The sequence below is a fragment of the Phyllobates terribilis genome, unplaced genomic scaffold, assembly GCF_046119375.1.
Source record: "Phyllobates terribilis strain yellow unplaced genomic scaffold, ASM4611937v1 Scaffold_2__4_contigs__length_985480577, whole genome shotgun sequence".
NCBI classification, from domain to species: domain Eukaryota; kingdom Metazoa; phylum Chordata; class Amphibia; order Anura; family Dendrobatidae; genus Phyllobates; species Phyllobates terribilis.
In genome coordinates this window covers 273,139,026-273,151,145 of record NW_027362762.1, presented here as the reverse complement: position 1 = coordinate 273,151,145, position 12,120 = coordinate 273,139,026, and the positions used below count along the sequence as shown (strand labels likewise).

Genomic DNA, 12,120 nt, shown 5'->3' with positions numbered 1-12,120 from the left:
ATGTACTTGTCACTTTTCCATGTGTTAGTTGTGTCTTCTGAGCAGTTTGTCAGCTTTTGGACACCTTTGAAGGTGTTTTCTATGTGTTTCTATGTGTTTTTGTTTGCCTGCCATTGGTTTTAACGGTGTTCGAAGGTGTTCGACGAACAGTTCGGCGAACACATGGGTGTTCGATGAACCGAACCGAACTCGAACACTACGGGGGTGGCTCAACACTAATTGTTACCTCGCCACCAACACAACAGGTACTTGGTGCTCCTGGATACGCAAGACACATGAGTGCCTTCTTGCTGCACTACCTGCAACATGACCCTCGAATTGTGAGAATTAGAACTAATCCTGACTACTGAGTTGCCACACTGTTAGATCCCCGGTGCAAAAGTAAATTTGCAGAAATTATTCCTGCCATAGAAAGGGATGCATGCATGCAGGAGTATCAGCAGACACTGTTGCAGAATCTTACCTGTGCTTTTCCACAAAACACCAGTGGTGCACGTAGTGAATCTCACAGTTGCAACTTGCCAACCGTGGTACCGTCGAGTGTTCAGCACTCAAAACGTAACAGAAACACAGTATCTGCTAGTAACATCAATTTTGCAGAATCATTTCACCACTTTTTTAGCCCATCCTTTGCAAGGCCACAGGAGACAAGAAGTCTGACACATAGTCAACACCTAGAGACGATGGTACAGGAGTATCTCCAAGTAAACATTGAAGCCATGGCTGTGTCACTGGACCCTTGCTCTTTTTGGGCTTCAAACCTGGATAAATGGCCGGAGCTCGCCACTTACGCCTTGGAGATCTTGTCATTCCCCGCAGCCAGCGTTCTGTCTGAACGTGTGTTCAGTGCTGCTGGTGGTGTGCTGACAAATAAACGCACGCGGCCCTCCACTGATAATGTAGACAGACTCACGTTCATAAAGATGAACAAATCATGGATCCAAAAGGACTTTTCTACCCCTGTGTCATCCTGGGGAGAGTAAAAGCTTGATGATTTGTTAAAATCACCTCACCAACCATTTTAAGCTTTCAAATTACTAATCATGTTTATCTGTATCTTGGCTGGAAAATAATCTGGGCCTTGTAGCAGTGTGCAGTACTGATTCTATTAGGCCATCTATACGAAACTCCACCAGATTTAAAATTACTAATCATGTTTATCTGTATCTTGGCTGGAAAATAATTTGGGCCTTGTAGCAGTTTGCAGTACTGATTCTATTAGGCCATCTATACTAAACTCCACCAGATTTAAAATGACTAATCATGTTTATCTGTATCTTGGCTCTAAAATAATTTGGGCCTTGTAGAAGTTTGCAGTACTGATTCTATTAGGCCATCAATACTAAGCTCCACCAGCTTTCAAATTAATAATAATTGTTAGCTGCATCTAGCCGGAAAATAATTTTGGGGCTCCTAGATGCACAAGACACATGAGTGCCTTCTTGCTGCACTACCTGCAACAAGACCCTCAGATTGTCAGAATTCGAAATAATCCTGACTACTGGGTTGCCACACTCTTAGATCCCCCACACTCTTCGATCAACCTTTTCATTTTAATAAAGGACAAAAAAATGGTCATTTTTAAATTTATAAGCATTAGCAGGTTATTAGAAACTGAAATCAAACAGTTTTCAACTCAAAACTTTATTCTAGGTGAGTTACATTTGCACATAGGACCCCTTTTTCAAAAGGAGCTTCTGAACTCTCTCGTCCATTGAATTTGTCAGGTTTTGGATGGTTTCTGCTTCAATTGTTTTGCATGAGGACAGAATACCCTCCCAGAGCTGTTGCTTAGATTTGAACTGCCTCCCGCCATCATAGACACTCATTTTGATGATGCTCCAGAGGTTCTCAAAGGGGTTGAGGTCAGGGGAGCATGGGGGTCACACCATAAGTTTGTCCCCTTTTATGCCCAAATCAGCCAGAGATGCAGATGTGTTATGTGCAGCATGAGACGGTGCATTATCATGCATGAAAATGATCTTGCTGCGGAATACACAGTTCTTCTTCTTGAAACATGGCAGGAAGTGCTGTTTGAGAAACGCCACATACATTATGGAGTTCATCATTACCCCTTCAGGGATCTTAAAGGGGCCGACAATCTCTCTCCCCATGATTCCAGCCCAAAACATTACTCCACCTCCTCCTTGTTGGCGCCGTAGCCGTGTTTGCATGGGGTGTCCATCAACCAGCCATCCTCCACTCCATCCATCTGGACCATCGAGCGTTGCACGGCACTCATCGGTGAACAAAACAGTTTTGAAGTCAGTCTTCATGTATTGTTTGGCCCACTGGAGCCGTTTCTGCTTGTGTACAGTGGATAGAGGAGGTCGACAGGATGGCTTATGCACAGCTGCAAACCTCTGTAGGACCCTGCATCTTGTTGTTCGGGGGACGTTGGAGGCACCAGCAGCTTGAAAAACTTGTCTACTGCTATGACAAGACATTTTTGCTGCTGCTCATTTAACCTGACGTAGTTGACTGTAGGAAAGAGTCCTCAATTTTCCCTTATCAGCATGCGCAAGTGTGTACTGTGAATCAGCTACATACTTCTTGATTGTGCGATGATCAGGATGAAGTGTCTTTGCAATGTTGATTGTAGTCATGCCTTGACCTAAACACTCCACAATTTGTTGCTTCTCAGCAGCCGACACATCCTTTTTCTTTCCCATTTTGGCAGAAAATGTAGGCTGCTTAATAATGTGGGACAGCCTTCTTAAGTAGTCTTGCCTTTTATTGGACACAACTGCCAAACTAATTAGCACAGGTGTCTGCAATTTCTTACAGTGATATAAAGAGACCTGACACACATCCCCATCAATGAGTTTAACTGACAAACAAAAAATTCTTACCTTATCACTCCTAAACACTTTTTGCATAATAATTTGGAACACAGTGTACATGTGCTTTTCCACAAAACACCAGTGGTTCACGTAGTGAATCTTACAGTTCTAACTTGCCAACTGTGGTCTGTATGGAGTTGTTCAATAAAGGGCCCAAAATTAAGATAACATAGACGGGGGAGGTCTCTATGAATAGGAATTCCTAAGTATTTGATACCCTGTGAGGGCCAGGCAAAGGGAAAGTTGGACTGGATGAAATCCTGTATGGATTTGGGGAGGGAGACATCAAGGGCCTCAGACTTCGCTGCATTGATTTTAAAATTTGAATATGTAACAAAGTGATCTATTTCAGCCATAACAGCAGGGCTGGATATATGAGATTGAGTGATATATACTAGGACATTATCAGCAAATGCAGGGCACTTGTACTGGGTGCCTCCCACCTCAATCCGCTTAATATTGGGGTTATGGCGAATTGATGAGAGCAGGTGCTCCATCACTAGGATGTATAAGAGAGGGGGCAGAGGACATCCCTGCCTTGTCCCATTGGTGATTATGAAAGGTGATGAAAATGTTCCATTTATCTTCAGCCTAGGTGACGTATTGCGATACAGGGCCATGATTTTGCAAATAAAAGGGTCCCCTAGTCCCCTACCCCAAGCTTTTTAAGAGAATAATATATAGCGTGCCAGGAGACTCTATGGAATGCTTTCTCAGCATCCAACGAGAGTATCTATTTACACATTTTTAACTGCATCTAGCCCAGGAAATACTTTGTGCCTAGTAGCAGTGTCTGCTAGTCAGCGGATTATCCCGGCTGTTAAGCAAGCTGCACCACCTGTAGTTTGGACACTTAATTTTTTCAAAGGAAATGGTTCGGGCCCCCGGGACACTCAGTGAAGAGCATCGGGGAGGCACCCCAAGGCACAGGGGCTGGGACTGGCGGTAGGACGCCTTGCGGTGGACCACCAAGCTCGATCCTTATAAAAGCTTTTTAATTGCAGCAGCTTTAGTGGACGCTACTGGAGCTGGAATTACAGCGGCTGCTGGCATGAGACTTGCCCTTCAATAGATCCTTGCAAAAGGATTTAAAGTGTATTCATTCAAATTAGAGAGACAATTTAAATTAAAAAGATTATACCTGCCTCCACCGCAGGGACCCACCAGCGAACAGGCACAAGTATTGGGAGAGGGGGGCTGGCCGTCAGGGTCCACCGCGGCTCTGGCACAAACCCGGAGACACGGAGGTCGAACGGGCAGGAACGGACTGGCCGTGTCGGCTTCGCACTTTTTTGGTTTTAGAAGGGCATGACATGCCTATATCTGTGTCTCCCCCTCCTTTTACTCCTCCACCTCTATTCTTTTCGCATGACTATATGTACTTGTCACTTTTCCATGTGTTAGTTGTGTCTTCTGAGCAGTTTGTCAGCATTTGGACACCTTTGAAGTGTTTTCTATGTGTTTTCTATGTGTTTTTGTTTGCCTGCCATTGGTTTTAACGGTGTTCGATGGTGTTCGACGAACAGTTTGACGAACAGTTCGGCGAACATATGGGTGTTCGACGAACCGAACCGAACTCGAACACTACAGGGGTGGCTCAACACTATTTGTGATACTCTACATTTATTTGTTTAGACAAATTTATCTCAGCATCAGAGCAGAGCAAAGAGTTGCGGTTCAGCTCATAGCCCTCGATTCAGGGGTTAACTGGCTAACGTAAAAGATCAGTTGATCCAGCTGATTGTGTAGCAGGATACTGAAGATAGGGGTCACGACCTTTGACAGGTTCTGTTATGGGTGCTCAAATCTCCAGATCAAGGACCCGAGGAGCGCCATGCGTGATCTGGTGAGAATTGATCATGGCAGGGCAGCTGTAAGGGATGCAGCAAAGATATTAAAAAGGGCTGGTATGCCAGCCAAAGGATGCTGAGAGATGGAAGCGGTTCAGTCAGGAACATTCGGCATGGATTGAAAAGCATGAGTATGGAGTAGAGGTCGCAGCTTGGTTGAGTACTAGTGAGAAACATTATCCCCTTTTAATTTCTGATGATGATGATGATGATGAAACTGATCAGGTAGTGATCAGAAGCAGATCCCATACCAGACAACCCCCGACACCCAGTCGGGAACAAGGTCCAATTCAGGCTGCGCCCTCTGCTCCATCAGAGAATAGATCATAGTCAAGTGATAGATCAGAGTCAAGTATAAGTGTTGAGAAGGAAAAATCACTGTCCGAGGTTTCTACATCCCCAACAACCACGCATAGTGCCAGCACTATACCATATATGAATGAATCAACCAACCAGGTTCTCCAATCTCCTTCCCCATAACCCATGATGTATCCAACCATACCATCACTCCCCCCACAACACTCACCTCATTACCCTTACGCACAACAACCTACCATGATGCCACCGTACCAGGGTTATCAGTATCCCTGTTTGTATCCGGCACTCCCAATCAGTCCTGGTACACCTTGAAGGCCCGTCAGGGGTACACCTGAGAATCCCCCAGCCTATGCTAAAAGAAATCATTTCCCAGAGATCCCTTCTGGATCTACTGATAGTTTCTCAACCCCAATAAAGACAAAACATAATTCCCCTGAGAACAATACCTATCAACTCTCTCCCACGCATACTCTTATGCCCAGTGCAGAAACTGACCCATCACTCCACCTGCGCATAACACCATCCCCATCCATCCATTCACGCAAGGTGGAAATTTTGAAATTAAGAGCAGGTAAGCAGGGGATTTGGGAAGTCAAGAGCGAAGAGGATGACAGGGAAAATCAGGCTATTAGCTCAGTGACAAGTGAGGAAGGAAGTGGAGAGGAGAATGCAGGCACACACACGCAGCCCACAGCCCTCCCCTGCACACAGCAGCTAAAGAAAAAAATAGCACTACGCTCCAGAACATGGATCTGTCCACAATGTCAGGATAGTAACAGTAATACAATATTTCAGTGTGAAAACTGTAATCTTGACAAAGGGCAACCAGAAACTACAGCATTCCCAGTCATTACACAAACAACCAGAGCTGCGCAGGGAGAAGGAGGACAGCAGGTAAAAACGGATACCACCACTTGGTATAAACCATGGTCTAGGTCAGAGCAATTGTCAATGGCAAATAGTTTTCCAAACATGTATAAAAATCCCATAGGATATTATAAGGCGGTGAAAGGGGTAGTATGACGCTACGTGGAGTGATCTGGTACCGCTTTGTAATCTCAATGGTGGAGTACCACTTGTTGAAAAAGTTAAACAAGTCCATGAAGGAGACGGTATACTAGCGGTGACAGATGACACTAAAGCTCTAGACTCTGGGAAACAGTTTATTCTCTGGTTGAATGCAGTCACTAAAACAATGGCAGAAAGCCTGATCTCTGGGCTACCAGAGATATTCCTAGAACTCGAAGCCATAGACAAATTCCATGCTTGGTGCATAGCTGTGTTTAAAGATCATGTCTATAATTTGAATAATCCAAGGGAGTTAGGGTTCCTGAAAAATATGTTTATCACTGGTCTCAGAGAAGACCTCAGGGCTGAGGTGTTTAAGCTGCGCCCAGAATGCCTATATGCCCCCTTGGAGCAGTCAATATCCACATTCAGAGGCTTAGAACAGGCCATCAATAAGAGAAAATAGAAAAAGAAAGATAAGGTCACCCCAATTATGGTAATTATACACCCAGATGCCTTTCAGGATACTAATAAAGACGCAGTGAATTCAGCCACCCAGACTACTCTAGGCGGAAGGGTAGAGAAAAAGAAAAAAGTCATGGACCTGGAGGATTGTAAACAAAAGGGTCTCTGTTTTGGGTGCGGTGAGAAAGGTCACATAAAAAAGTACTGTCCACATAGACAAAGAGCAAGGACAGGACAAGCTTATGTCACCATTGCAAACACCGGACCAGAAGAAGATTTTTCAGACTATGAAATTGGCAGAAAAAAGAGAGGGGTCACTCACTGGTCTATTCGGGTGCTCTGAAGAAAAGAGTAATCTCAATTGCAAAAAGAACTTCGGCACTCCATACATGAATATATAAGAAATATTGTATCTAGACTAATGTCACTTTGAAAAATGAAGGTTTTTTGCGCATAAGTTGGCCAATTTATGTGTGCCCATCAACCATGACAAGGTCACCTTCGTATGATGGGAAAATACGCTACGCTACCACTGGATATGCCACTCTTGGGCTGTAAGCCTGTATGGACAATATGTCTCTGCTCGGGCTTTCAACCTACAATGTATGGGCTGGTAGAGCTAGTTAAAACCACCTGTGACTGAATGGGAGGGACACATGGTCAGAAAAAAGGCTGTCAAACTTCTAATAGTGTGAACACGTACCTGCTGCAATGCTCCAGGAGCGGGATCCCAAAAATGATTAATAGAAAAAAGAGAGGGGTCGCTCACTGGTCTATTCGGGTGCTCTGAAGAAAAGAGTAATCTCAATTGCAAAAAGAACTTCGGCACTCCATACATGAATATATAAGAAATATTGTATCTAGACTAATGTCACTTTGAAAAATGAAGGTTTTTTGCGCATAAGTTGGCCAATTTATGTGTGCCCATCAACCACGACAAGGTCACCTTCGTATGATGGGAAACTACGCTACGCTACCACTGGATATGCCACTCTTGGGCTGTAAGCCTGTATGGACAATATGTCTCTGCTTGGGCTTTTAACCTACAATGTATGGGCTGGTAGAGCTAGTTAAAACCACCTGTGACTGAATGGGAGGGACACATGGTCAGAAAAAAGGCTGTCAAACTTCTAATAGTGTGAACACGTACCTGCTGCAATGCTCCAGGAGCGGGATCCCAAAAATGATTAATAGAAAAAAGAGAGGGGTCGCTCACTGGTCTATTCGGGTGCTCTGAAGAAAAGAGTAATCTCAATTGCAAAAAGAACTTCGGCACTCCATACATGAATATATAAGAAATATTGTATCTAGACTAATGTCACTTTGAAAAATGAAGTTTTTTTGCGCATAAGTTGGCCAATTTATGTGTGCCTATCAACCACGACAAGGTCACCTTCGTATGATGGGAAACTACGCTACGCTACCACTGGATATGCCACTCTTGGGCTATAAGCCTGTATGGACAATATGTCTCTGCTTGGGCTTTTAACCTACAATGTATGGGCTGGTAGAGCTAGTTAAAACCACCTGTGACTGAATGGGAGGGACACATGGTCAGAAAAAAGGCTGTCAAACTTCTAATAGTGTGAACACGTACCTGCTGCAATGCTCCAGGAGCGGGATCCCAAAAATGATTAATAGAAAAAAGAGAGGGGTCGCTCACTGGTCTATTCGGGTGCTCTGAAGAAAAGAGTAATCTCAATTGCAAAAAGAACTTCGGCACTCCATACATGAATATATAAGAAATATTGTATCTAGACTAATGTCACTTTGAAAAATGAAGTTTTTTTGCGCATAAGTTGGCCAATTTATGTGTGCCCATCAACCACGACAAGGTCACCTTCGTATGATGGGAAACTACGCTACGCTACCACTGGATATGCCACTCTTGGGCTGTAAGCCTGTATGGACAATATGTCTCTGCTTGGGCTTTTAACCTACAATGTATGGGCTGGTAGAGCTAGTTAAAACCACCTGTGACTGAATGGGAGGGACACATGGTCAGAAAAAAGGCTGTCAAACTTCTAATAGTGTGAACACGTACCTGCTGCAATGCTCCAGGAGCGGGATCCCAAAAATGATTAATAGAAAAAAGAGAGGGGTCGCTCACTGGTCTATTCGGGTGCTCTGAAGAAAAGAGTAATCTCAATTGCAAAAAGAACTTCGGCACTCCATACATGAATATATAAGAAATATTGTATCTAGACTAATGTCACTTTGAAAAATGAAGGTTTTTTGCGCATAAGTTGGCCAATTTATGTGTGCCCATCAACCACGACAAGGTCACCTTCGTATGATGGGAAACTACGCTACGCTACCACTGGATATGCCACTCTTGGGCTGTAAGCCTGTATGGACAATATGTCTCTGCTTGGGCTTTTAATCTACAATGTATGGGCTGGTAGAGCTAGTTAAAACCACCTGTGACTGAATGGGAGGGACACATGGTCAGAAAAAAGGCTGTCAAACTTCTAATAGTGTGAACACGTACCTGCTGCAATGCTCCAGGAGCGGGTTCCCAAAAATGATTAATAGAAAAAAGAGAGGGGTCGCTCACTGGTCTATTCGGGTGCTCTGAAGAAAAGAGTAATCTCAATTGCAAAAAGAACTTCGGCACTCCATACATGAATATATAAGAAATATTGTATCTAGACTAATGTCACTTTGAAAAATGAAGGTTTTTTGTGCATAAGTTGGCCAATTTATGTGTGCCCATCAACCACGACAAGGTCACCTTCGTATGATGGGAAACTACGCTACGCTACCACTGGATATGCCACTCTTGGGCTGTAAGCCTGTATGGACAATATGTCTCTGCTTGGGCTTTTAACCTACAATGTATGGGCTGGTATATTGTCCATACAGGCTTACAGCCCAAGAGTGGCATATCCAGTGGTAGCGAAGCGTAGTTTCCCATCATACGAAGGTGACCTTGTCGTGGTTGATGGGCACACATAAATTGGCCAACTTATGCGCAAAAAACCTTCATTTTTCAAAGTGACATTAGTCTAGATACAATATTTCTTATATATTCATGTATGGAGTGCCGAAGTTCTTTTTGCAATTGAGATTACTCTTTTCTTCAGAGCACCCGAATAGACCAGTGAGCGACCCCTCTCTTTTTTCTATTAATCATTTTTGGGATCCCGCTCCTGGAGCATTGCAGCAGGTACGTGTTCACACTATTAGAAGTTTGACAGCCTTTTTTCTGACCATGTGTCCCTCCCATTCAGTCACAGGTGGTTTTAACTAGCTCTACCAGCCCATACATTGTAGGTTAAAAGCCCAAGCAGAGACATATTGTCCATACAGGCTTACAGCCCAAGAGTGGCATATCCAGTGGTAGCGTAGCGTAGTTTCCCATCATACGAAGGTGACCTTGTCGTGGTTGATGGGCACACATAAATTGGCCAACTTATGCGCAAAAAACCTTCATTTTTCAAAGTGACATTAGTCTAGATACAATATTTCTTATATATTCATGTATGGAGTGCCGAAGTTCTTTTTGCAATTGAGATTACTCTTTTCTTCAGAGCACCCGAATAGACCAGTGAGCGACCCCTCTCTTTTTTCTATTAATCATTTTTGGGATCCCGCTCCTGGAGCATTGCAGCAGGTACGTGTTCACACTATTAGAAGTTTGACAGCCTTTTTTCTGACCATGTGTCCCTCCCATTCAGTCACAGGTGGTTTTAACTAGCTCTACCAGCCCATACATTGTAGGTTAAAAGCCCAAGCAGAGACATATTGTTCATACAGGCTTACAGCCCAAGAGTGGCATATCCAGTGGTAGCGTAGCGTAGTTTCCCATCATACGAAGGTGACCTTGTCATGGTTGATGGGCACACATAAATTGGCCAACTTATGCGCAAAAAACCTTCATTTTTCAAAGTGACATTAGTCTAGATACAATATTTCTTATATATTCATGTATGGAGTGCCGAAGTTCTTTTTGCAATTGAGATTACTCTTTTCTTCAGAGCACCCGAATAGACCAGTGAGCGACCCCTCTCTTTTTTCTATTAATCATTTTTGGGATCCCGCTCCTGGAGCATTGCAGCAGGTACGTGTTCACACTATTAGAAGTTTGACAGCCTTTTTTCTGACCATGTGTCCCTCCCATTCAGTCACAGGTGGTTTTAACTAGCTCTACCAGCCCATACATTGTAGGTTAAAAGCCCAAGCAGAGACATATTGTCCATACAGGCTTACAGCCCAAGAGTGGCATATCCAGTGGTAGCGTAGCGTAGTTTCCCATCATACGAAGGTGACCTTGTCGTGGTTGATGGGCACACATAAATTGGCCAACTTATGCGCAAAAAACCTTCATTTTTCAAAGTGACATTAGTCTAGATACAATATTTCTTATATATTCATGTATGGAGTGCCGAAGTTCTTTTTGCATATGAAATTGGCAGCCCCCGATTCATTTCTATGATAGTGGTTCCCCCAAGGGAAGGTCCGATGGCAGTAACCCAACTAGAATTTCCCAATGGGAAACAAATTGAATGTCTGATCGACACCGGGGTGAGCCATACTATCATAAGAAAAGAGGGCATGCCACATGGATACAAAACGGGGAGAGTTATCCAAGGAATAGGAGCTGGAGGTACAATAGACCCCCTAAAGGAAACAACCTGTAAATGTTAAGATAGCACATACTATTGACTTATGTACCCATCTACTTGTCTCAGATAAATGTCCTAGAAATTTAATAGGTGCAGATATTCTCAATGCAATGAATGCAATCATTAAATTTGGAAAGAAAGGTGTTACCGTTGAAGGTCCATTATCTGAAACAACAATATCGACAATGATGTCAATAATTAAACTTGAGAAGGAGGTGGATACAAGTCTCACTCACGGCATACAGGAGATGCTTGGTAAGGTACCAACCGCACTATGGGTACAGGATAAAACAGATGTTGGACTGTTAAAAATAACTCCAGTGACAATTAGGTTGAAACCTGGTGTTGTACCGGTAGGTATGAGAAAATATCCCCTGAGCAAGGAGCAAACAGAAGCAATTGCACAACAGGTGAATACATACTTAGAAAAAGGTATAATCAAGGAATGTAAATCTCTTTTAATTTTCCACTTTTTCCAGTGAAAAAGAAGCAAATTGCGGACCAGCCGGTAGGCTACCGTATGGTCCATGATTTGAGAGAGGTTAATAAATTAATGGTCGTAGACACTCCCATAGTACCAAATCCACATACCCTATTGAATCAAGTTCCATCTAATGCAAAATTTTTCACAGTGATTGACCTTAGTAATGCCTTCTTCTTGGTGCCAATAGATGATGAGAGCCAGGAGCTGTTTGCCTTCACACATAGAGGAAAACAGTACTGCTGGACCCGGTTACCCCAGGGGTGAGCAACTTCTCCCTCCATGTTCTCAGAAGCAATGGCAGGAGTACTTCTCTCTTGGCACGCTGAGAATCAAGATATTCAGCTACTTCAGTATGTGGATGATCCACTATTGTGTACCCCAGATAAGGATGTATGTATGAAAGAGACATTGTCGTTGCTAATTTTCTTGTACCACGAAGGTTGCAAGGTATCCAAGGAAAAACTGCAGATTGCAAAAGAAAGAGTGGTATTCTTAGAACATTGTATCTCTTTCCAACTAAAACA

At 43.5% G+C, this 12,120-nt stretch overlaps 1 protein-coding gene across 1 annotated transcript in view; it reads left to right on the top strand.

The window, feature by feature from the left end:
• Positions 1 to 10,948: 10,948 nt before the first annotated feature.
• LOC141245576 (uncharacterized) overlaps positions 10,949 to 12,120 on the top strand; it is a 54,522-nt gene continuing 53,350 nt past the window's right edge. Inside the window, exons 1-4 of the mRNA XM_073669079.1 lie at positions 10,949 to 11,093; positions 11,179 to 11,367; positions 11,470 to 11,544; positions 11,592 to 11,620. Of these exons, the coding sequence (XP_073525180.1) occupies positions 10,949 to 11,093; positions 11,179 to 11,367; positions 11,470 to 11,544; positions 11,592 to 11,620 (438 nt within the window). The remainder of the gene's footprint in view (positions 11,094 to 11,178; positions 11,368 to 11,469; positions 11,545 to 11,591; positions 11,621 to 12,120) is intronic.